The sequence below is a fragment of the Trichomycterus rosablanca genome, chromosome 8 (assembly GCF_030014385.1).
Source record: "Trichomycterus rosablanca isolate fTriRos1 chromosome 8, fTriRos1.hap1, whole genome shotgun sequence".
Lineage (NCBI taxonomy): Eukaryota > Metazoa > Chordata > Actinopteri > Siluriformes > Trichomycteridae > Trichomycterus > Trichomycterus rosablanca.
Window position 1 is genome coordinate 2,695,326 of NC_085995.1, and position 23,757 is coordinate 2,719,082.

Consider the following 23,757-nt stretch of genomic DNA (forward strand, 5'->3'; position numbering starts at 1 on the left):
ATGGAGAAATTCTAACCTACAATCTGACATTTACTGCCTAGTATGTGAGTGAATAAACTCCCTTACAGTTTTCTCTTGTCCCAGCAGTTTTTAACATAAGTACATTTAGCATAAAATGTGTTCACCATTTTAATTGTAACATTTCACTTAAAAATCCTTGTTTTCTATAACATTTACACAGATTTTTTTTTTAATGCGATTAATCGCGATTAACTATATGAAATTCTGAGATTAATCGCGATTAAAAATTTTAATCGTTTGACAGCCCTAATATATATATATATATATAGGGGTGTGTGTGTGTGTGTGTGTGATGTACTCGACACTTTCTTGCTCCTGTTGTTTTATGGTCGGAGGATTTATGTTAGACCATCCTCCATTCTGGTTGACTGGTTGAGAGCGCTGTCCCCGGGCTGAAGGATTCTGATTGGCTGATGGAAGGGAAATGGCAGATTACGGGTACAGAGGTGCCATCGTGGTCTCTGCCCTGGAGCCTGAAGGTGCACTTGAGTTTTACAGATCGCAGCAGATTCATTGATTTTAAAAGCGATGCTCAGTGGAACCACTTCACATAAAAGTCATGCTCAGAAACGCCTCTGGTCACCGGGGAGAGCGGCTCGGCTCGGCTCGGCTCGGCTCGGGTGTTTCTGGGGTGATACTCGGTAAAATAGTTCCTTACACGCGGTACAGAAACGAACAACAGGACGAGCGACGTACATAACACGTAATTAATTAGGTTTGTTTACTGTTACACACATTATTGATTCTCTTAATGAGGTTTTATATTTTGTGATAAAAAATAATCACGTTTGTATCGATGACGGTGGAGGGGCAGAACAGAGGGTTCGAGTCAAAAGTTTACATACACTCGTGTCCTCGCGAGTCCTGGGATTTCCTTTTTGTGGGACAAATATATAAATAAATGATTAAAACACATAATTAATTTTCAAACAAATGCAAAAAGAACACAAAATATATTTTTTTTATTCAGTGCTGGGCATGAAAATGGGCCAAAATAATAAAACATTAAACAAACATCATTAAACGAATAGATAAAGTAATAAAAGAATTTGTGAGCTTTTTCCTTTCATCTCTTTTGATTATTCTGTGTGTGTGTGTGTGTGTGTGTGTGTGTGTGTGTGTGTGTGTGTGTGTGACAGCGTGGTTAATGCTCCATTTTGTTGGCCTCCTGCACTTGTTCCTTTTAGCTTGCTGCTTCTCTGAGGAGTTTTAATAAAACAGCTATAAATACCGTCCTCATTTATCCTGACTGAAGTGAGGAACTGAACTCTGATTCAGAGACTCGGTGGTTTGGTGGTGCAGGTGCACAGACGATATTTTAGGTCTCACACAGAATCATGAGGACCGTGGTTGTAACTGAAGTTTAGCTGCTTGTTTCTGTGTACTCTGATTTCCTCTTATCTTACAATAAATAACATATACAATTAGTTTTGGTGGACTGACTGACTGAATGAATGAATGAATGAATGAATTACTGACAAACTGACTGACTGAATGAATGAATTACTGAATTACTGACAAACTGACTGACTGATGGAATGACTGACTGACTGACTGACTGACTGAATGAATGAATGAATGAATGAATGAATTACAGACTGAATAGATGACTGGCCGACTGAGTAACTGACAGAATTACAGACTGAATGACTGAATGACAGACTGACTGACTGAATTACTGACTGAATGGATAACTGAGTGAATGACTGACAGACAGACTGAATGGATGACTGACTGAATTAATGATTGATTGACTGACTGATGAAATAACTTATTTAATGAATAAATGAATGACAGAATTACAGACTGAATGGAGGACTGACTGAATGAATTATTGACAGACTGACTGAATTACTGATGAACTGACTGAATTACTGACTGAATTACTGACAAACTGACTGAATTACTGACAAACTGACTGAATTACTGACAAACTGCAGTCTGACAGAATTACAGACTGACTGACTGACTGTGACTGAATGACCGAGTGACTGAATGACTAACTGATAAAATAGCTGGTTGACACAATGAACATGTGAATGAATAAGTGTCTAACACGTGATGAATATGCCCGCTGTGTTTCTGTATGGACCCACCACGACCCTGATCAGTATAGAGCAGTTAAATAAGTGAATAAATGAATTGTGTTCTTGTAATAATAAATAAAAGTGCAACAGCATGAACACCGGACGTGTGTAAATGACCGCTCAGCTGTGGATGTTTTACACGCTCGCCCCCGGTGATAAGGATCATGGTGTCATGAGCACTAAAATATGCATGAAGTAAAAAAAATGAGCTCCGACACCATGTCAGAGACGGGAACATGACACAGACTAACTGCAGAACCCTAAAAATGATTCACCCCCCCCCAAACCTCCTGTCACATTAACGGCATGAACCTTGATTTTTATTTACGTGACACTTATACACTCATTAGTAAAGTAATGTGGTGCTGTTAAATAGTCGTGTCCTTCTGCGTTGCCACTTTTGGCCAACAGAGGGGGCACGGAGGCATCGATGTTTGATGTGTCAGTCTCACTTGATTGACAATCACCTAATTCGCTCCAGGTGGAAGTTTCTCTATACATCACGGTTTCTCCCTCTCAGTTTTGCCAGCTCCACTCGCATTTTTGCATTTCTGCATTTCTTTGTGGTAAAAAAAATCTCCAGTGCCCTGCTGAACAGCTCTGGCATGAACTGGAACATCAACTGAGTGCTCTTGAAACCTAAATGGGCACAAATTCCCACAGACATTCAGTACTTTTAGTATTGTGAGAAGTCTTATCAGAAGAACGACTGTTGTTCTCGCTGAAAAGATCAAATACAAGCTCAGAGTCAGGGGTTCACATACTTTTGGCCATTTAGTGTATGTTTAATAGGGTTTATGTCAGTACTTACTCACGTTAAGAGTCGTGTACCTCTTTGTTTGCCAACAGAGGGGGCACGGAGGCACCAATGATTGACGTGTCAGTCTTACTTGATTGACAATCACCTAATTCGCTCCAGGTGGAAGTTTCTCTATACATCACGGTTCCTCCCTCTCACTTTTACCAGCTCCACTCGCATTTCTGCATTTCTTCGTGGTAAAAAAAACTCCAGTACCCTGCTGAACAGCTCTGGCATGAACTGGAACATCAACTGAGTGCTCTTTCGACCTGAATGGGTACAAATTCCCACAGATATTTAGTGCTTTAAGTATTTTGAAAAGTCTTATCAGAAGAGTGGCTGTTGTTATAGCTGAAAAGATCATATACAAGCTCAGAGTCAGGTGTCCAAATACTTTTGCCATGTAGTGTATGTTTAACAGGGTTTACATCAGTACTCCGACTGAAACTTCACTTCTTCTCACTGATCTGTTCAGTGTGGCTGTAGGTTCATATTATCTTAATTTTTTTATACCACTGTTTTGTATTTTTATTTGAGAAAAATGTTAAAGACCACATGCTCGGTTAAGGTACTGGACTAGTAATCGAAAGGTAGCTGGTTCAAGCCCCATCACTGCCAAGTTAGCACTGCTGGGTCCTTGAGCAAGGCCCTTAACCTTCAATTGCTTAGACAATATACTGTCACAGTACTGTAAGTCGATTTGGATAAAAGCGTCTCCTAAATGCTATGGATGTAAATGTTCAGGGGGGTGAATACATTTTAAGATCAGTGTTTATAGCAGCTCCCAGTCTGTCAGTCCTGAGTCCATTTCCTCTTAAATCCACTCGCAGTCGCGCTGAAGTACCGACACGTTTTCCTCTCGGCGTCTGCAGGGGAGTAAAATGTTCCCGAAGTAAACGCGTGGTGTTTTTCTCAACAGCGTGTCGGGATTCATCTAGCAGTGAGCACACAATACGAGCCAGGAATCGCCTCCGAGCCTCTCTCGCTAACTGAACCCAGAAAATAAGGGCCATTTTGCTCACCTACTCACTGTCGGCTCCAGCGACCGTGAAATTGTAGCTGAGAGCGTTCAGTGTGGTTCTTTTTTTTTTTTTTTATTAGAGACGTTACACAAGACAAAACGCTGGGCTTTTTAACAGCTAACTAAGTGTGTTCTCTGGTAAGCTCTAAAACGGGAGGCGGCTCTTTTAAAAGCACTGAAAACAGTCTGTATTATTCACAACCTGAATGGCCTGAAGAAGCTCACGTTAGAGGCTACAAAAACAGTTTATGGTGGAGGTGGAGCAGCGGGATATTCCACTAGTACATCAGCATTAGGATTCTAATCTCAGGTCTGCTATAGGTCAGCTGGGTGCCCCCTAGAGGTCACAATTGGCAGTGCAGACAGTGCAGCAGACAAAACTGGCTACTAAAGTCTGAGGGTGGGACAGGACTAAACAGGGGGCAGGGTCTTCAACACTGTATAAGGACCCTGATTAGTAGTTCACAGTGCCTGTACAGAAGTGGAGGAACGTGGAGATCAGCGAGGGACTCTCCATGCGCAAGACTGGCCTCAAACGTGAATCCACCAAAGTACGGGCGAATATACGGGGAACATATACCCTCCTCAGACACAATGGGCGTCTACAGCAGCGGAGGACAAATTGGCTATGATACATTGGGAAAAAAAGAGAGAACATGCTTAAATAACGTAGTAAAAACAGTTTAGGGAATTGAAGCAGCAATGTTCTGGGTATAACCCGAGGAACGCTGTTATTTGTCATATATACAGATACACATTTACATTTTCGGCATTTAGCGGACACTTTTATCCAGAGCGACTTACAGTTGTGACAGTATACAATCTAAGCAATTGAGGGTTGAGGGCCTTGTTCAAGGGCCCAACAGTGGCAACTTGGCAGTGGTGAGGCTTGAACTGGCAGCCTTCTGATTACTGGACCAGTACCCTAACCACTAGGCTACAGCTGCCCAGATACACGTGTGCAGTACAATGACATTCCTTTTCCACATATCCCAGCTTGTTTGGAAGCTGGGGTCAGAGCGCAGGGGCAGTCTTTGTACGGCACTCCTGGAGCTGAGAGGGTTAATGGCCTTGCTCAAGGGTCCAACAGTGGCTGTATGGCAGAGCCTGGAACCAAACCCACAACCTTCCACTTCTTAACCCAGAGCTCAACCTACTAGGCTACCACTTTCCCTAATGGATATATTAATGGGTCTGGGGTTAAGGTACTGGACTTGAACTAAGGTACTGAACTACAGAGTCCGGAGCCTTTCATTTACCTTGGTAACCCAGAGCTCTACCTACTAGGCTACCACTGTCCCTAATGGGTATATTAATGGGTCAGGGGTTAAGGTACTGGACTTGTAATCAGGTTGCTGGTTCTAGGCCTAACATGGGCAGGTTGCCACTGATGGGCACCATCTACCAACAAAATCTGGGCAGCTGCCTCAGTAGAGAGGATTCTAATAAGACATGGAACTCATAAGGCAGATTATTCAGACGCTCTACTTAGCGACGGGCTGAGGCGGCACAACCCGCTAGCACGCCAGCTAACGTCTCCCTCCATGTCCCTGATGAGCTGTAATGTACAAATAAACGACACTTGTGCACCTTTATACAAATTAAACATCAATGAGAATTTATTTACATTTAAAAAGAACTCCGTTGGTTGCTCCGCATTTTAATCGTCTGCCGTTTTTTGTGGGAAAAGACGTGCCGCACTGAATGCTGGGATTGCCTTCAGCGCTGAGGAGGCGTCGGACGCTCCGTCGTCATTCAGTCAGATCATCACTCAGGATTAAGACGCCTCAGTAGGAGCATTTTAACATATCTAAGGATTTAGACACGCCCTCTTCTCGGGAGTGTAGGATGACGTAAAATGCGTCTGTGTAGAGAGATCAGGAGGTTTTCAGACAGACCCACTGACGGACTAACGCTAGTATATAATCAGGAGCAGCAAATCTACCTTCTGCATGATTCTTGAGGTTGGTACCCGAGTATCAGGAGGAAATTCTAATGAAGATGTATTCAGGATAACACGCTTCTCACAGACATCTGTGTCACCCCAATGAGCGATTAGTTCTTTAAATAAGCTGATAAAATGACAAGTTTAATATAAAATGACTGTTTTTTACCACACTGAGGGAACACAGATATATTCAGTCTGGTTTCTGACTCACTTGGCTGATGTAACGGATAATTGTGCGCCGTTGCTAAGTGTAGGCTGTGTGTGTTTTTTTGCGGAGGTGTGCTCTGTACCGAACGTCGGTGCGGGTTCTTCTGCGTTTGATCCTCTCTGTGTGTGTGTGTGTGTGTGTGTGTGCAGTCTGTGGGTTGTTGAAATGAAAGGCAGTGCTGAGAGGCCCTTCACCCGTGGCGAATACGTGTTTTTTTTTTAAAGATAGGCTTTATGAATTGCTGCGCGTCCTCGACTTCGCACGTCAGCCGTCTGGCCGATTAGGACTGTACTCGGTTCGGGATTGTTCCAATTAATGGGAAAAAATGCCACATCAAAGGCTCGGCTCGCCGCTTCAGTACTCGGAGAGAGCACGAGGAGGGAGTTTCACCCCGGACAGAACACTCGCACGTTCACTCGGTCACTCAGGTCTAGTGACGATAAACACCAATTAATTTACCTTCTTCTATCTACACCGATCAGCCATAACATTAAAACCACCTCCTTGTTTCTACACTCACTGTCCATTTTATCAGCTCCACTTACCATATAGAAGCACTTTGTAGTTCTACAATTACTGACTGTAGTCCATCTGTTCCTCTGCATGCTTTGTTAGCCCCCCTTTCACGCTGTTCTTCAATGGTCAGGACCCCCACAGAGCAGGTATTATTTAGGTGGTGGATCATTCTCAGCACTGCAGTGACACTGACATGGTGGTGGTGTGTTAGTGTGTGTTGTGCTGGTATGAGTGGATCAGACACAGCAGCGCTGCTGGAGTTTGTAAACACCTCACTGTCACTGCTTGACTGAGAATAGTCCACCAACCACAAATATCCAGCCAACAGCGCCCCGTGTGCAGCGTCCAGTGACCACTGATGAAGGTCTAGAAGATGACCGACTCCAACAGCAGCAATAGATGAGCGATCGTCTCTGACTTTACATCTACAAGGTGGACCAGCTAGCTAGCTAGGAGTGTCTAATAGAGTGGACAGTGAGTGGACACGGTATTTAAACACTCCAGCAGCGCTGCTGTGTCTGATCCACTCATACCAGCACAACACACACTAACACACCACCACCATGTCAGTGTCACTGCAGTGCTGAGAATGATCCACCACCTAAATAATACCTGCTCTGTCGTGGTCCTGTGGGGGTCCTGACCATTGAAGAACAGGGTGAAAGGGGGGTGACAAAGCATGTAGAGAAACAGATGGACTACAGTCAGTAATTGTAGAACTACAAAGTGCTTCTATATGGTAAGTGGAGCTGATAATATTGACAGTGAGTGTAGAAACAAGGAGGTGGTTTTAATGTTATGGCTGATCGGTGTATAATTTCATGACAGGCTCGGCGAGTCCAAGCAGCACAAACACTTAGCAAACATTAACCCGGGTTTATCATCTCGCCTCGTCTGAGCACTATGAAGATAAATTATCCAGAAAGCAACTCAAAGTAACTCATCATCTTCATTCTCACCAAAAAAAAAACAAGTGGGATCTATTTTTAGAAGCCCTCGTTTCCTTTTTCTAATGAAAGATTAAGATTCAGCACTAGCTGAAAGGCAACGCTGGCCTGTTTTCCATTCCTCACACCTCTGTGCTTTATTATGGACTGAGACTAGGTGACATTTCGGTTTGTCCGTGTGTGTGTGTGTGTGGTCAGAAACCGGCTGCGTCTTTATCCGCTTCATCACATCCAATAAGATCTCAAAGGGATTTTCAGAAAGTTTCCATTCAGCGTTTAGAGAAAGTCCGGCCGTAATCCCCTCCGCTGGACGCCAGCTCTCTTATCTCGATGGATCCTCTCCAGTTTATTTTCTGTAGTAAATCACAAAATATGGCACTCGGCTCAGTTTGATTTAGTTAAAACTGTGAATCGGGGCTTTAAAGAAAGACCAGAGCAGCTAAAATAAAAACAGATCAGGATCTTTAGTGCACGCTGCCGTCAGACTGCATAACGATAGCACACACACACACACACACATACACACAGTAACTCAAAGACCCAACACTACTGGCCAACACAAATCTTTTCTTTAGGTATAAGGTGCCCGAGCACACGTCTGAAAATGTAACGAAAGGAACTTTGTGTATAGTAAGCAGTGTCTGCGTGTGATTTAGCATTAACAACAAAAAAGGTCTCCTAAATTGTTTTAGATTTCCCGACTGTTCTGCGACCTTGGAAACTTTATTGATTTCCACCAGGCGCTCCCTGTACCGTTATGGATTTGTCTGGAAAACAGGTTACAAGTTCAGGCCACATATTTGACCTGTCCAGTAGTTTTTGTGGGTGTAAGCGATATTAATCCAGTCGTCTGCGTCCGAGGGGGTGAAGGTCGGATGTGGAGTCGCCTCCTTGAAAAGGAATACAGAGAGGGTAGTGTGTTCAGTCTGTCTCATTCAATCTGCGGCTGTCTGATCAAAATTGAGTGGCTGGAGGCTTCACATTTGTGGAAGTGTGTGTGTGTGTGTGTGTGTGAGCCACATAGTGCAGTAAGAAATTGTCCAGGTCTAAATTGAAAACAGGGAAGAAAATGCTGAGATGAAGCAGCTAACTGTGAGGCTGAGAGGTGGACAAGTGAGCAGCAATGCCATGTGTTGATATTTAATAATAATAACAATAATAATAATAATAACACGTTCCTCGACATCTGTACAGGTGCCTCGGGCTACTAACCAGGGTCCTTACACAGGGTCCGGTCTTTTTCCACCCAGCAGACTAGTGGGCAGTTTTGTCTGCCAATTGTGCTTTTTAGGGGGCACCCAGCCGACCGGTAGCAGAGCTGAGAATCAAACTCGGAGAGTCCAGAATCCCAGCACTGGTGTGCTAGCGGAATATCCCGCTGCTCCACCTCGGCTTTAGCTGAGCTTAAAATGAAGAAATGATCTGCAATCGACAGTAACTAATCGGAATTTTGGAACAGGCAAAAGACCACTATCAGAGGACCTAAGTGATCGTTCAGGACAGTAGGGGTGTAGAAGTTCTGATAAATAAACTGAAGCCAGACTATTTAGAGATTTGTATATTAAAATTGGCCACTAGTCTGGGTGGGAAAAGACCGGATTAAAAAAAGAGGGCGGGGTCTTTCAAGGCTGTATAAGGACTCAGGTTAGTAGCCTGAATGTGGAGATCAGCGCGTGACTCTCCATGCGCTAGACCGAACCTTATGCAGGAATCCATCTAAGTTCAGGTAAATAAGAAGGCGTCTGTGGACTAAAGGGTTAAATATACCCTCCTCAGGGTATTCGGCTACGCTACATTACAAGGAAAAAAAGGGAGAAATGGGAAAATTGGGGTGAAATGAGCTGAATGTTTAGAATCTGAAGGAATTCGAGCAGCAGAGTTTCGAACACACTGAAGTGAACGTGTGCTTCTGTTAGGACGGCAATAAAAAGCATTTGAATATGAAATCAAAGGCCGCTCAGGTGGCGCAGTGGTAAAAACACACGCTGTAATACATCGTATCGAATCTCAGCCCTGCCTGCCGGCTGAGGCTGAGCGGCCACATGAACAACGATTGGCCTGTTGTTCAGATATGGGCGGGACTAAGCCGGATGGGTTCTCTCTCATGACTGGTGCAACTACGACCTCGGCTGGCTGATTGGTGGCGCCTGCACAGAGATGAGAAAAGAGTGCTGTCAGGGTGTGTCTCTCCGTACACAACGCTGAGCTCACTGCACTTGTCAAAGTGTAGGTGATAAGATGCATACGGCTGCTGCCCACGTGTCGGAGGGGGTGTATGAGTGTCAAAAACAACCCCATTGTTTTACATGAGAAAAAAATACCTTGAAACTCAACAAGAGTCCCAGAACCAACTGATGTCAAGTATCAAGGTACCGCTGTATTTCTAATTTAGTCAGCACTTTAATATTACCTCTGATCCTGCAGTAAATGATCCTGTATTTACTGTCTGTGCACTTGTGTTTTGTGTTTTTGTTTATTGTTGTGCGATATTATGTTTTATATTTATTTCTTTTTTTATCACTGCACCGGAGAACTAGTCTGTTAGTGTTCCGTTACTGTACAACCCAAGCTGAATTGAGTAATGCGGCAGGATGCTTAGTATTATAAGCATCGTCTTCCTTTCTTCACCACGTTCTTATTCTTTATTCCAGAAACCGCCGCGCTACGTGCCCTGAAAGTATAGAGAGTAAATCTGATAAACAATTTCATCACCCGCTCGTGACAGCAAATTCCTTCCCACTATTATTCACCCCTAATCTCCACTATAAAACCAATTTCAGATACCGTTCCTCTCCGAGCTGGGATTTTTCATCCCGCCGTCCTCTCTCATCTGTTTAGGCGATTTAGAAATAAAGAGTAGGCTAAGCGCGCTAAGCTAAGCGTCCGTCGATGCTGCCTAGTCGCTGACTGAAGATCAGACGGTGCTTGCTGGGTCGTAGGTAAACGGTAAACGGTAAACGCTTTACTCCATCTGATGGGGGTATTTTATTTAAACACAGCCGGACCCTCGGAGACCACAGCGGTGCAGAGAGAAGCTCGGTGACGAGCCACCGTAGCGCTCCGGTCCTTTAATGAGGCTCCCGAGAGGAGAATAGGCGCGGGGAAAGAAGATTAGATGCGAGCGAATTCAATTATAGCCGAGTCGCCGTGGGTGAGACTTCAAACTTCATCCGGTTAAGATCCGGTTTAGAGCAACGGCTCGAGAAGCGAGTTTATACCGAAACTGAACTTACTGCAGTTCTGAGAGAGAGAGAGAGAGAGAGAGAGAGAGAGAGGCAGCACGGGGGAATAGAAGTGGTGCAGAGCATTAAAAAACCCTGAGATTTATATACACATACACTGATCAGTCATAACATTAAAACCACCTCCTTGTTTCTACACTCACTGTAAATTTTATCAGCTCCACTTACCATATAGAAGCACTTTGTAGTTCTACAATTACTGACTGTAGTCCATCTGTTTCTCTACATACTTTTTAACCTGCTTTCACCCTGTTCTTCAATGGTCAGGACCCCCACAGGACCACCACAGAGCAGGTATTATTTAGGTGGTGGATGATTCTCAGCACTGCAGTGACACTGTCATGGTGGTGGTGTGTTAGTGTGTGTTGTGCTGGTATGAGTGGATCAGACACAGCAGCGCTGCTGGAGTGTTTAAATACCGTGTCCACTCACTGTCCACTCTGTTAGACACTCCTACCTAGTCGGTCCACCTTGTAGATGTAAAGTCAGAGACGATCGCTCATCTATTGCTGCTGTTTGAGTCGGTCATCTGCTAGACCTTCATCAGTGGTCACACTTGAAGCTACATTTACCTGAACTGGCACCTTTATTTAATACTGACACGTACGTATCAGCTTTGTAGGTCACGCATTCTGCTTCCCAAGGACCCCGACCGAGATGTAAACACAGAGAAGTGCGAGAAGTGGGACCTAAAGAGATCTAGGTTCAAAAAGAGGACATGTCCGGGAAAAAGAGGACGTACGGTCACTCCAAAAGTGCACTCAGACTGGCACATAGCAGTGTAAACGACAGACAAATGACCAGAGCCTCGGACTGACCTGCAGGTGAGGGGAGGCCGCTTAGCACCCCGGTACACTTCTTCAGTGCTCTTATGTAGAGATCAGGCTGCTCGGATTTAAAAGAGTGTCCCAGCCGCTGAGGTGGTGGATTCTTAACAAGAAGAGATTCCACCATACAAGGGCACCGTCGCCCCAGCCGACACCGACACGGCCTGGCAGCTTTATGGCGTTTTGAAAAGCGCCCGACTCAAAGGAATGATGAGCTCTCAGGAGGGTAATCAGAGACAGCCTCCGTCGCCTCGCCGCGTCGCCCCGGCGCGTGGAATTTATAGAGCTCGATAAGGAAATCTTGTCGTCGGCCCGTGAATTTATGTAGCCCAACAGATTAAGTTCAGCGTGGTGCAACACGCCGTGCATGCCTAGCATGGTAAACGCAGAGCGCATGGATGCTAGGTTTGCTATGGGGTCTTTTAGGATGTCCAACAAGCTCAAAGTCATAGTTTTGGCCAAATATTGATTGTTTATTATGATATACACAGACACACATAATAGAGATGTGGCTCGGTGGGTCGCACTGTCGCCTCACAGCAAGAAGGTCCTGGGTTCGATCCCCAGGTGGGGCGGTCCGGGTCCTTTCTGTGCGGAGTTTGGCGTGTTCTCCCCGTGTCTGTGTGGGTTTCCTGCTGGAGCTCCGGTTTTCTCCCACAGTCCAAAAACATGCAGTCAGGTTAATTGGAGACACTGAATTGCCCAATGGGTGTGTGTATATGTGTGTATGTGTGTCTGCCCTGCGATGGCGTCTCGTCCAGGGTGTTACTGTGTGCCTTGCGCCCATTGAGAAGCTGAGATAGGCTCCATCACAACAAATGAATAATTTGAACAAATACAAATCTCAGTAAATAAATCCTTCATACCTGATAATTCAGTTTGTCTTTAAGTGTGAAGGTAGAGAGTCGAGGTTTAAGAGTCATGTTTCGCTACTGGTGTCCACATACTTTTGGTTATTAGAAGCTTTATAAAGGCTGTAATTGCTTTATGTCATGTCTTGATATCTGAGTGAAACTTTTGTGCTGATTCGGAGGAAGCGAGCGCCGGCCGGCGTGTGTTTTTACCTCCGGACTGATTCCATCTCTTCATTTCCATACAAATGTGCAGCCGGAGACCCGGAATCTGTTCACCCATCTCAAATCAATTCCGTTGTTTCCTTTCACCACGGGCGTGTAGCGCCACGCCCGCGTTAATCAGCGCTCCTGAGCGGAGAGAATGAACTGATGCTAATCGCTAACGTGACAGTCTGACGTACAGTACAGTAGAAACCGTGCCAACAATGAGACGGGCAAAAAATTCTTTTGGGGGAGGTAGGAACTGATGTTAACAGCGTCTCGGTGCCACCAGGATTCGGTTAACGCCACGTCAGAGCGTGCCAGCTTACGTGCCCGATTTATTCAGAGAGACGGATTCGTTTTGACAGGCGTGTCAGCTCCTCTCCAGACGGCTCGGCGTAAGTTCAAGGGCACGAGAGTCAAGAGTCAATGCAGGACATACAGAACACGGTCAAAAATATCTGGACACGCCTCCTAATTATTGAGTTCAGGTCTACAGGAGGTCCAGGATTTCAAGTACATGATGGTATACGCTATATGACCAAAAGTATGTGAACACCGTATCTAATTTAAGTTGTAAAAATCAATAATCAATAATATAAATAAATGTAAACTAATAATACTAAAATAATTGTAACTGATCATCCATAACATTAAAACCACCTCCTTGTTTCTACACTCACTGTCCATTTTATCAGCTCCACTTACCATATAGAAGCACTTTGTAGTTCTACAATTACTGACTGTAGTCCATCTGTTTCTCTACATACTTTGTTAGCCCCCTTTCATGCTGTTCTTCAATGGTCAGGACCCCCACAGAGCAGGTATTATTTAGGTGGTGGATCATTCTCAGCACTGCAGTGACACTGACATGGTGGTGGTGTGTTAGTGTGTGTTGTGCTGGTATGAGTGGATCAGACACAGCAGCGCTGCTGGAGTTTTTAAACACCGTGTCCACTCACTGTCCACTCTATTAGACACTCCTACCTACTTGGTCCACCTTGTAGATGTAAAGTCAGAGACGATCGCTCATCTATTGCTGCTGTTTGAGTCGGTCATCTTCTAGACCTTCATCAGTGGTCACAGGACGCTGCCCACGGGGCGCTGTTGGCTGGATATTTGTGGTTGGTGGACTATTCTCAGTCCAGCAGTGACAGTGAGGTGTTTAAAAACTCCAGCAGCACTGCTGTGTCTGATCCACTCATACCAGCACAACACACACTAACACACCACCACCATGTCAGTGTCACTGCAGTGCTGAGAATGATCCACCACCTAAGTAATACCTGCATGAAAGGGGGCTAACAAAGCATGTAGAGAAACAGATGAACTACAGTCAGTAATTGTAGAACTACAAAGTGCTTCTATATGGTAAGTGGAGCAGATAAAATGAACAGTGAGTGTAGAAACAAGGAGGTGGTTTTAATGTTATGGCTGATCAGTGTAAATGTGAAGTATGCTAGTCACTTATTGCTGAGATCTGGGGATCCAGGGTTTGAATCTCAGTGGTGCTCTCGTCTGAGGTGTTGTGACTGAACAGCCAAGACATTTGGAGATGTACTTATCAGTGGCAACCCCTGTATATAAGAGCAGCTGAAAGAAAATAAAGAAATAAATATATTTTTGGATATTTGCTGATGTGTGTAAATGTATGACTTTTATAACTCTGTGCAGACGAAGGTGATCCAGAAATAGTCGACACACCTTTACCTCCAGTCCTATTTTTCTCTTTTCCTGTAGACGTGTGGCATATGGGCCGTTTGTTCTGCTCGGTCGCCGGGCTTTTCTTCTTAAAGGTCGTGTCACAGAGTGTGAACCATGTTGTGACGCCTCCACGCTGAGACTCACGCACTCAGAGCCGAGGTGTTGGGCAGCGAGCAGAAACACGGAGAGAAAAGACGTCCCACGATTCAGCGGAACGCTTCGCTTTGTCACGGGCGTGTCCTTTCAGCCTGCGCGTCTATTCCATCTGCGTAACTCTGCTCGAGTGCTGGTGGATGTGCACGTGTGTTAATCAGGGTCGTAAATCGGCTCGTCTCCTCCGTCTGGGTTTGGGCGGCTCAGTAAAAGCCTTTTCGCTCCTGTGTGACAAATGGTTCTGCTTAGCTGGGGGGCAGAAACGCGCCCGGATCGAACCCGCGGTGCCCCTCTCACCCCGCTTTTTCACTTCAGAACTGCATTAGTGTTGATTTTATCTGTCTGGTCAGGATTTTACATCAGTCCTGTCATTTCCTCTTAATGATTAGAGTGAGTTCTCACTGTGTCCATGTAATGAGGCTAGTTTGGCTACATCGGTCACATCCGTTATCCAAGTACATGGACGCGGGTCTCTTTTAACCAGCCTGTTGTTTATCTATCTGTCTGTCTGTCTATCTATCGGTCTGTCTATATTTCTGTCCATCTGTCTGTTTGCCTGTCTATCCGTCTATATTTCTATATCTGTCTGCCTGTCTGTCTGTCTATTGAATCGACCTGTCTGTATGTCTGTCTATCTATCTGTTTATATTTCTTTCTATCTGCCTATCAGATATCTGTCTATATTTCTGTCTATATTTTTGTCCATCTATCTGTTTGCCTGTCTGTTTGTCTATCTGTCTGTCTGTCTGTCTATTTGTCTATAAATCTGTCTATGTTTCTATATCTGTCTGTCTATCGGTCTGTTTATATTTCTATATGTCTGTCTGTCTGTCTATCTATCTGTCCATCTGTATTTCTGTCCATCTATGTGTCTGCCTGTCTGTCTGTCTATGAAATCGACCTGTCTGTATGTCTGTCTGTCTATCGGTCTGTCTAAATTTATGTCCATCTATCGGTATTCCTGTGTGGCTGTCTGTCTGTCTATCTATCTTTTTATCTGTCTGTCTATCTGTCTGTCTATCTATCGATTTATCTGTCTGTCTATCTATCAGTGATGGCATAGTTACCTTTAAAAAGTAACTTAGTTACTTTATTAATTACTTGATTTTAAAAGTAACTTAGTTAGATTACAAGTTACTTTATTAGTTACATTCAGCAGCTGCCGTAATGCAACTGGAGCTGCGTAGGCGATTGAAGCGGAATAAGAAACAAGAAAGACGCGGAAAACTAAGTCCTCTGTTCACAAGTGTAAGTAAGATAAATAAAATAAAATTTTTAAAGACAAATAAATAACAAAAAGACGATAAATATCCAAAATTTTGGCGAGTGGGGTTTGTAATGAGTCTGTAACTATGGTGATATTACGTCATCAGGTCCCCACGTGTAGTACGTAGCGGTGTTGTGTGCATACTGCACACTTCTGTACTGAAAGTATGTACTTCTTTAACCGGCCGAGTAGTGCATACTTCCTCCAATCTAGTGCATACTCTGTAAGTATGCGATTCCGGACGCAGCTCGTGACTTAATTGTCGCATAGGCCAGACGTCACTCTCCGAGACGCAAAAATAGTAACGCACAGTAACTTGGATAAGTAACTTTAATCTGATTACTGGATTGGAAATAGTAACGCGTTAGATTACTTGTTACTGAAAAATGTGGTCAAATTAGAGTAACTAGAGTTGCTGACATCAGTGCTATCTATCTATCTATCTATCTATCTATCTATCTATCTATCTATCTATCTATCTATCTATAATCTACCTATCTTTCTGTCTCTCTATCTGTCTGTCTATCTATTAGTCTATCTGTTTGTTTGTCTGTCTATCTATCAGTCTGTCTCTCTGTCTGTCAATCTGTCTGTCTATGTGTCTATGTATCTATCTATCTATCATCTATCTATCTGTCTGTCTATCTATCTATCTATATCTTAATATATAATAAGATATCTTAAGATCTAGAGATCCAGGGTTGGAATCTCAGCTGTGCTGTCGACCGATCGGGTGTCTGCATGGACGCGATTGGCTAATATCTGAGGTTCCGAGGTGTTGTGGCCGAACAGCCTAGACATCGGTAGATGAACTTGTTAATGCTCTCTCAGTGCAGGTCACAAGCCTGGATAGAAATTGGATAGAAACTGTGCCAAGTCTACTGTGGTGACCCCTGTGTATAAGAGCATCCGAAAATAAATAAATAAATAAATAAATACACTTTTGGAAATCTGCTGATGTGTAGCAAGAATTACATGTGTGGTGCAGAAATATTAAAGCAAAAGCTGAAAGTATTTTTATATGTTATTAATTTATAATTAAAATGTTGGTATTTTTATTGTAGGTGAAGATGTATTAAAAGAAGAATCATTATAAGGTTTTAAATGATTCGAGAGCCGTTTGAAGTCGTGATTAGCATTTCTTCTTCTCACGTCGATTCTCTCGATCCCTCGTGATGCCCACTGGAGACGAACTCCTCATTTCAGTAGCGCTCACACAGAAGCAGCGAACGTGTTCCTGTTAATTCATCACTGCCATGTTTATTCACTCATTCACTGCTAAAAGAATGGAATTAGCCTGGCACGGGCAGCCCGGTTAATCCGGTATCCTCTGAATTAGCGTCGGGGTTTTGCTTTACAAACGTTCCCGACGTTCCTGCGATGTGATTATGTCTTTCATCTGGCCCCCGAGTTCCAGGGTGGGGCACTTGAGCTAAATTACAAGGATTTTGGACTTAATGAGGGCACAAAAGTCATCCTACACTTCTGAGAAGAGGGCGTGTCTAAATTCTGAGCTCCCTTAAGATGCTCCTACTGAGGCGCCTTAATTCTGAGTGATAATCTGACTGAAGGACGAGGGAGCGCCCGACGCCTCCTCAGCGCTGAAGGCAATCCCAGCATTCAGTGCGGCACGACTCTTCTCACAAAAACTACAAACATGGCAGACGAATGAATTGCAGAGCAACCAACGGAGTTCCTTTCAAATGTAAATAAATTCTCATTATTTGTAAATTCGGGCTCATCAGGGACAGTTTAACCGTTTTCGGTACACGGAGGGAGACGTTAGCCGGCGTGCTTGCGGGTTGTGCCGCCTCAGCCCATTGGTTTGAATGGCCTGAGGCTAACTGTGTTAGCTTAGTAAGCTAAAACTAATCTCTAAGTAGTGCGTCTAAATAATCTGCCTTATGAGTCCGATGTCTTATTACATCCTCTCACTGAGGCAGCTGGCGGCTCACTAGGTTTTCGGACAGACCCATGGTGGCCTTTACACCAGTGAATGCTCCAGAGTCCATTCATGCTGTGCTTTATACTCCTATTTCTTATTATTGTACCTAAAACTTAGGTTGAGTTACAGTATACATTCATTAATTTTCTGTCCTATCCCAGCTTTTCAATGAGCGCAAGGCACACAGTAATACCCTGGATGGGGTGATAGTCTATCGCAGGGCAAACACACACACAAAACATACACACACACACACACACCCATTCACCTATAGGGCAATTCAGTGTCTCCAATTAACCTGACTGCATGTTTTTGGACTGTGGGAGGAAACCGGAGCTCCCGGAGGAAACCCACGCAGACTCCGCCCTGCCTGGGGATCGAACCCAGGACCTTCTTGCTGTGAGGCGACAGTGCTACCCACTAAGCCACCGTGCCCCCCAGTTTTGCTCAAGGGTCCAACCTGGCACTGGTGAGGCTTGAACCAGCAACTTTCTGATTACTAGTCCAGTACCTCAACCACTAGGCTACAGCTTCGTATAAACAGACCAGATTATTTGCTGCTGCATTATTGTCTCTAAAATCGAAACATATTTGTACATCTATCAAAACATCCCCAGCCCGGTATCGCACACGGCTCTTCATTTACATTTCAATGTTCTCGCCCACGTCACCACCTACACGCCCGTTTAAACACATCACTGCTCTTTCTCTCCGAAGGATTTTCCATACTGCAAGCCATCATGGAGGCGGCGGTGACGAACAACTGGCAGGTGACGGCGCGCTCGGTGGGCAGCGTGACCGACCCTCAGGAGTACAGGCGCATCATCGAGGAGATGGACCGGCGGCAGGAGAAGCGCTTTCTCATCGACTGTGAACTCGACAGGATTAATGTCATTTTGGAGCAGGTAAGATCTCCCCCCTTCATTTCGGAATGAATCGGAAGGGTGACGGTGCCAGTCCGAGCCATTAATCCTCCAGTAATAAGTCCGAGATCACCCCGATTCCAAGACTTATTTCTCAGTATACTGAGAGACGAGCGTAGTGGAGAGGATCAGCTGAACTCAATTAATATAAGAGGATTAATTCCTAATTAGTCTTTATTTCTAATTTTACCCACAAATTAGCCTGGTCAGGGTCACGGTGGGTCTGATTCACAGGGCGAAAGCTAGGAAACACCCCGGACAGGTCACCCGTCCATCAAAAAAGCACACACACACTTTGTGCAATTTTAGGATCTCCAGTTGACCTGACTGTACATCTTTGGACTTGTGGGAGAAACCGGAGCACCTGGAGGAAACCCACACAGACACGGGGAGAACATGCAAACTCCACACAGATAGGCAGTACTGTGACTGTATATTGTCTAAGCAATTGAGGGTTAAGGGCCTTGCTCAAGGGTTGAACAGTGGTAACCTGGCAGTGGTGGGGCTTGAACCAGCAACCTTTCGATTACTAGTCCAGTACCTTAACCGCTAGGCTACAACAAGGATTCTGAACATTCAGAGTTTAAATCTCAGCTCTGCTACCGGTCGGCTGGGCGCCCCCTAGCTGGCACGATCGGCAGTACCCGCAGTAGACACGTGGGAAAAGACCGGACTTAAAGTGGGCGGGGTCTTCGAGGCTGTGTAAGGACCCTGGTTAGTAGTCCGATGCGCCTGTACAGCAGTGGAGGAACTTGGAGATCAGCGTGTGACTCTCCATGCGCTAGACTGGCCTTGTACATGCGAATAAGAAGGGGTCAGAGGAAGCATGTGTCAGGCAAATATACCCTCCTCAGACGTGACCAGGGTCTCCAGCAGCGTAACAGTAACTGGCTATGATACATTTGGAGAAAAAGAGAGAACATGCATAATAAAAAAGCCAAAAATCGAACCCAGGACCTTCCTGCTGTACTGCGACGGTATACGGAGGGTACGAGCTGGGTCGTGTAGCCGGTTTGTGTGAAAATAAACCAGCACAACACTTTAGAAGCGCCTGCAGTGTGGAGTGACCTTTCTGAGACTCAAAGCATTTGTTTATTTTGACCAACAAGGGCGTTTTTAATAACAGAGCTAATCGTTCATGCTGTAAATGAAATAAAAATGATGAATAACAGCGTGTGATTCATTTCTAAACAGTTCGAGCAATTTAACATTTATTCTCATAGAAATTGATGCATTAAAAAAAACGTTACATCCCTGTTAGTCTCGCTAGTGATTATATCTTATGTTGTCTGAGCAAGAGCCAAAGCCATAGCATTAAAACCACCTTCTACAATTACTGACTGTAGTCCATCTGTTTCTCTACATACTGTTTTAACCTGCTTTCATGCTGTTCTTCAATGGTCAGGACCCCCACAAACTACCACAGAGCAGGTATTATTTAGGTGGTGGATCATTCTCAGCACTGCAGTGACACTGACATGGTGGTGGTGTGTTAGTGTGTGTTGTGCTGGTATGAGTGGATCAGACACAGCAGCGCTGCTGGAGTTTTTAAACACCTCACTGTCACTGCTGGACTGAGAACAGTCCACCAACCAAAAATATCTAGCCAACAGCGCCCCGTGTGCAGCGTCCTGTGTCCACTGATGAAGGTCTAGAAGATGACCAACTCAAACAGCAGCAATAGATGAGCAATCGTCTCTGACTTTACATCTACAAGGTGGACCAACTAGGTAGGAGTGTCTAATAGAGTGGACAGTGAGTGGACACGGTGTTTAAAAACTCCAGCAGCGCAGCTGTGTCTGATCCACTCATATCAGCACAACACACACTAACACACCACCACCATGTCAGTGTCACTGCAGTGCTGAGAATCATCCACCACCTAAATAATACCTGCTCTGTGGTGGTCCTGTGGGGGTCCTGACCATTGAAGAACAGGGTGAAAGGGGGTAACAAAGCATGTAGAGAAATAGATGGACTACAGTCAGTAATTGTAGAACTACAAAGTGCTTCTATATGGTAAGTGGAGCTGATAAAATGGATCAGATGCATGTTAAGCGCTTTTGTGGACCTTAGTGCTGCGTTTCTGTTTTAGACAATCGCAGTGCTCCGCCCTTTTAGTCCGTTAAATCGAGGTTCCAGTGTATATAATAAATAAAAACAAGCCTTAATTATTGCAACGAATCCGTCAGAACTGCTTGAGCCGAGCTTGCGCCGTATGATCCCTCGATGCTGTGTGAGCGTTGAATCTATCACCGGTCTGGACGGGGGCGGGCGCACCCTCCTAAGTTATCGACGCAGAAGAAGAAGAACGGCTCGGCGTGTACGCGCTGCATCTGGGGCAGACCCAGGGCGTGCAAGCTGTTCAAAGTGTGCGCTGGAGTTTGTAGTGCCAGACAGATAGACTGTTCATGCCAGGAAAGAGACAGGAAGAAAAAATAAACAGTGCCAACCTGCTGCAGGAAATCCCCCCCCCCACGCCCGCCCCCTCCACACCACACCAAGACGCCTTCTGCACTGGAGCGCCGTGTTCTCTCCTACAGAGCCTGAGCTGGAGGTCGTCTCCATCTCAGACCGCAGAAGAATGTGAAATTCATGATGCTCTTTCTCATTTGCCGATGAGACGGCGCTCATTTCCGCCCTTCCTGCTGCTTCTCATTTGTCGAATGTCATGTATCTTTTAAAAGTCAAGAGGGGAAGAGGAGATAAGAGGGTGTCGGAGGGATGCGACCCACAGATCGTACCTCCTCGGCGTTCCTCTCTCCCCCTGGATTTTTCCTTTAGCAGTAACGACATGTATCTGTCAATCTGTAATAGTGCATGTGCTGTGTGGGAAAGAAAAGATGCCCTGTATTTTATACTGCATAAACATAATATACAGAGACAGAGAGAAATGTAGAAGGGTGGCATGGTGGCGCAGCAGGTAGCGTTGATGCCTGACAGCACGAATGGCCTGGGTTTGATTACCTGGGTCCTTTTTGTGTGGAGTCTGACTGGGTTTCCTCCGTTTGACCAAGTTTGACACACATTCTACAGTATAGTGGGGACAGGTCAGGAATGGAGGCAGGCCAGTCCAGCACCCGTACTCTCTTCTTCCTCAGCCATGCGTTTGTAATGTGTGCGGCATTAATTATTCAATCATGATTACATTCACATGTTGGCATCATCTGTTTGTAATTCAATTATTACTATATCATTATTATTATATCATTACTAGCCCTACATTTCCCCCATTCCAACTTTTTTAGGAAATGCATGTATATAAAATAATTAAAATATATATTATAAAATATATGAATATCAAATATTTTATATAAAATAAATTTTAAAAGAATAAAAAATATATATATTGTATACAAAATAATTTGATATTTCATATCAAATAAAAAATAAATATCAAGTTTCAGGAGTAAAATATAAAAAAATATATAAAATATTTTATATACAATAATTTTTTTAAGAATTTTTTTTTTAAATATATTTTATATAAATTAAAATAAATAGCAAAAAATAAATATCAAATGCAGAAATGGATGAATATAAAATAAATAAAAAATATATACCAAATATTTTATATACCCTAATTTGTTTAAAAAAAATTTTTTTAATATATTGTATATAAATTAAAATAAATAAAATAAAAAATAAAGTATTTATATAAAATATTTTTAAAGAATTAAAAAAATTAAATTGTATATTAAAGAATTTTATATTTTATTTTTAAAAATATGTATTTTATATAAATTAAAATAAGTAACATAAAATAAATATCAATTTTCAGGAATGCAGGAATGGATGAATACAAAATAAATAAAATATAAAAAAAAATATCTAATAGTTTATATAAAATATATTTTTTAATAATTTTATATTTTTTCATAAAATAAAGAAAATATTTTATATACAATACATTTTTAGACAGTTTTTTAAAATATATTTTATATAAATTAAAATAAATAAAATAAAAAATAAAATATTTATATAAACTATTTTTTAAAGAATTTAAAAACTTATATTGTATATTAAAGAATTTTATATTTTATTTTTAAATATATATATTTTATATAAATTAAAATAAATAACAAAATAAATAGCAACTTTCAGGAATGCAGGAATGGATGAATATAAAATAAATAAAATATATTTTTAAATAATTTTCTATTTTTTATAAAATAAATAAATAAAATATAATATAAATATCTACTTCGTTTTATATAAATGAAAACAAAACAGCTTAAAACCTTCTATACGGCGTATACACACACTTTTATCATTCCAGGCTTTCTGAAGTCGACTGTCGATGGTTCTCAGACGCGTCTCGCTGCTGAATAAACCAGACAGTGTCAGTCGGAAAGGGCAATCACATCCAGCACTACAGTCTGGTCATGCATACCGATGTTAAATTACTCATGCCTAATTTTGACTCTAATTTTGACTCTCGGTCTCTGGCCTTTGCAGAAATCTTCAAATATCTAACCAGCGTTTGTGCCGAGCGGCGTTCTAGCTAAAGGTCAGAGCCGAGCCGAGCCGACATCCAGCAGCAGTTCTGAGCTTTTATTCAGTGTCTGGACTGAATCTATTTCTTTTCTTTTTTAAAACCTGCTGCATTATTCTTTCTGAGTCTCGGCCCCAAAGGCGCGGCGTGGTTTCGGGTGAGCGTGGGGTCACATCGCCTGTCTCTGCACATCGCGGGGGGGTGAAACTTCTCTCAAGGACAAAAAAAACCCTCTCGCTGTCTCGGGAACAAAAGCGTACCTGAGCTGGAGGCTGGATCAGTCTGTGGTAGTGGAAGAGTGGAGGATTACAGTCGGTGGTATTTATTCCACTTTAGTGTAACCTCTTCTTTAATCCAGTCTCATAAATTCCCCTTAAGCAGCTCCTACAGGAATAATCCCACCTCACACTCTTACATTTATTTATTAGAGGGATTTGGGGGATCAGAAGTGCTTGTTATTAAATATTACAAAGCCAAGACGGGCACTCGGGTGGCGCAGCGGTGAAACATGCACCAGATCTCGCGAGTTTAAATCTCTGCTCTGCTACTGGCAGGCCGGACGCCTGTACGGACGATGATTGGCTCGTCCGAGGTGGGAG

The 23,757-nt window shown here is 43.5% G+C and overlaps 1 protein-coding gene across 7 annotated transcripts in view; it reads left to right on the top strand.

Moving 5' to 3' along the window:
- Positions 1-23,757, top strand: part of gria3b (glutamate receptor, ionotropic, AMPA 3b) — a 155,109-nt gene that overhangs the window by 76,404 nt on the left and 54,948 nt on the right. For all 7 annotated transcript variants that reach the window (XR_010013484.1, XM_063000354.1, XM_063000356.1 and 4 more), the window contains exon 4: positions 18,458-18,645. Coding sequence is in view for 6 of the 7 variants with exons in the window: in XM_063000354.1 (XP_062856424.1) it covers positions 18,458-18,645 (188 nt within the window). In the remaining variant the exon portion in view is untranslated. The remainder of the gene's footprint in view (positions 1-18,457; positions 18,646-23,757) is intronic.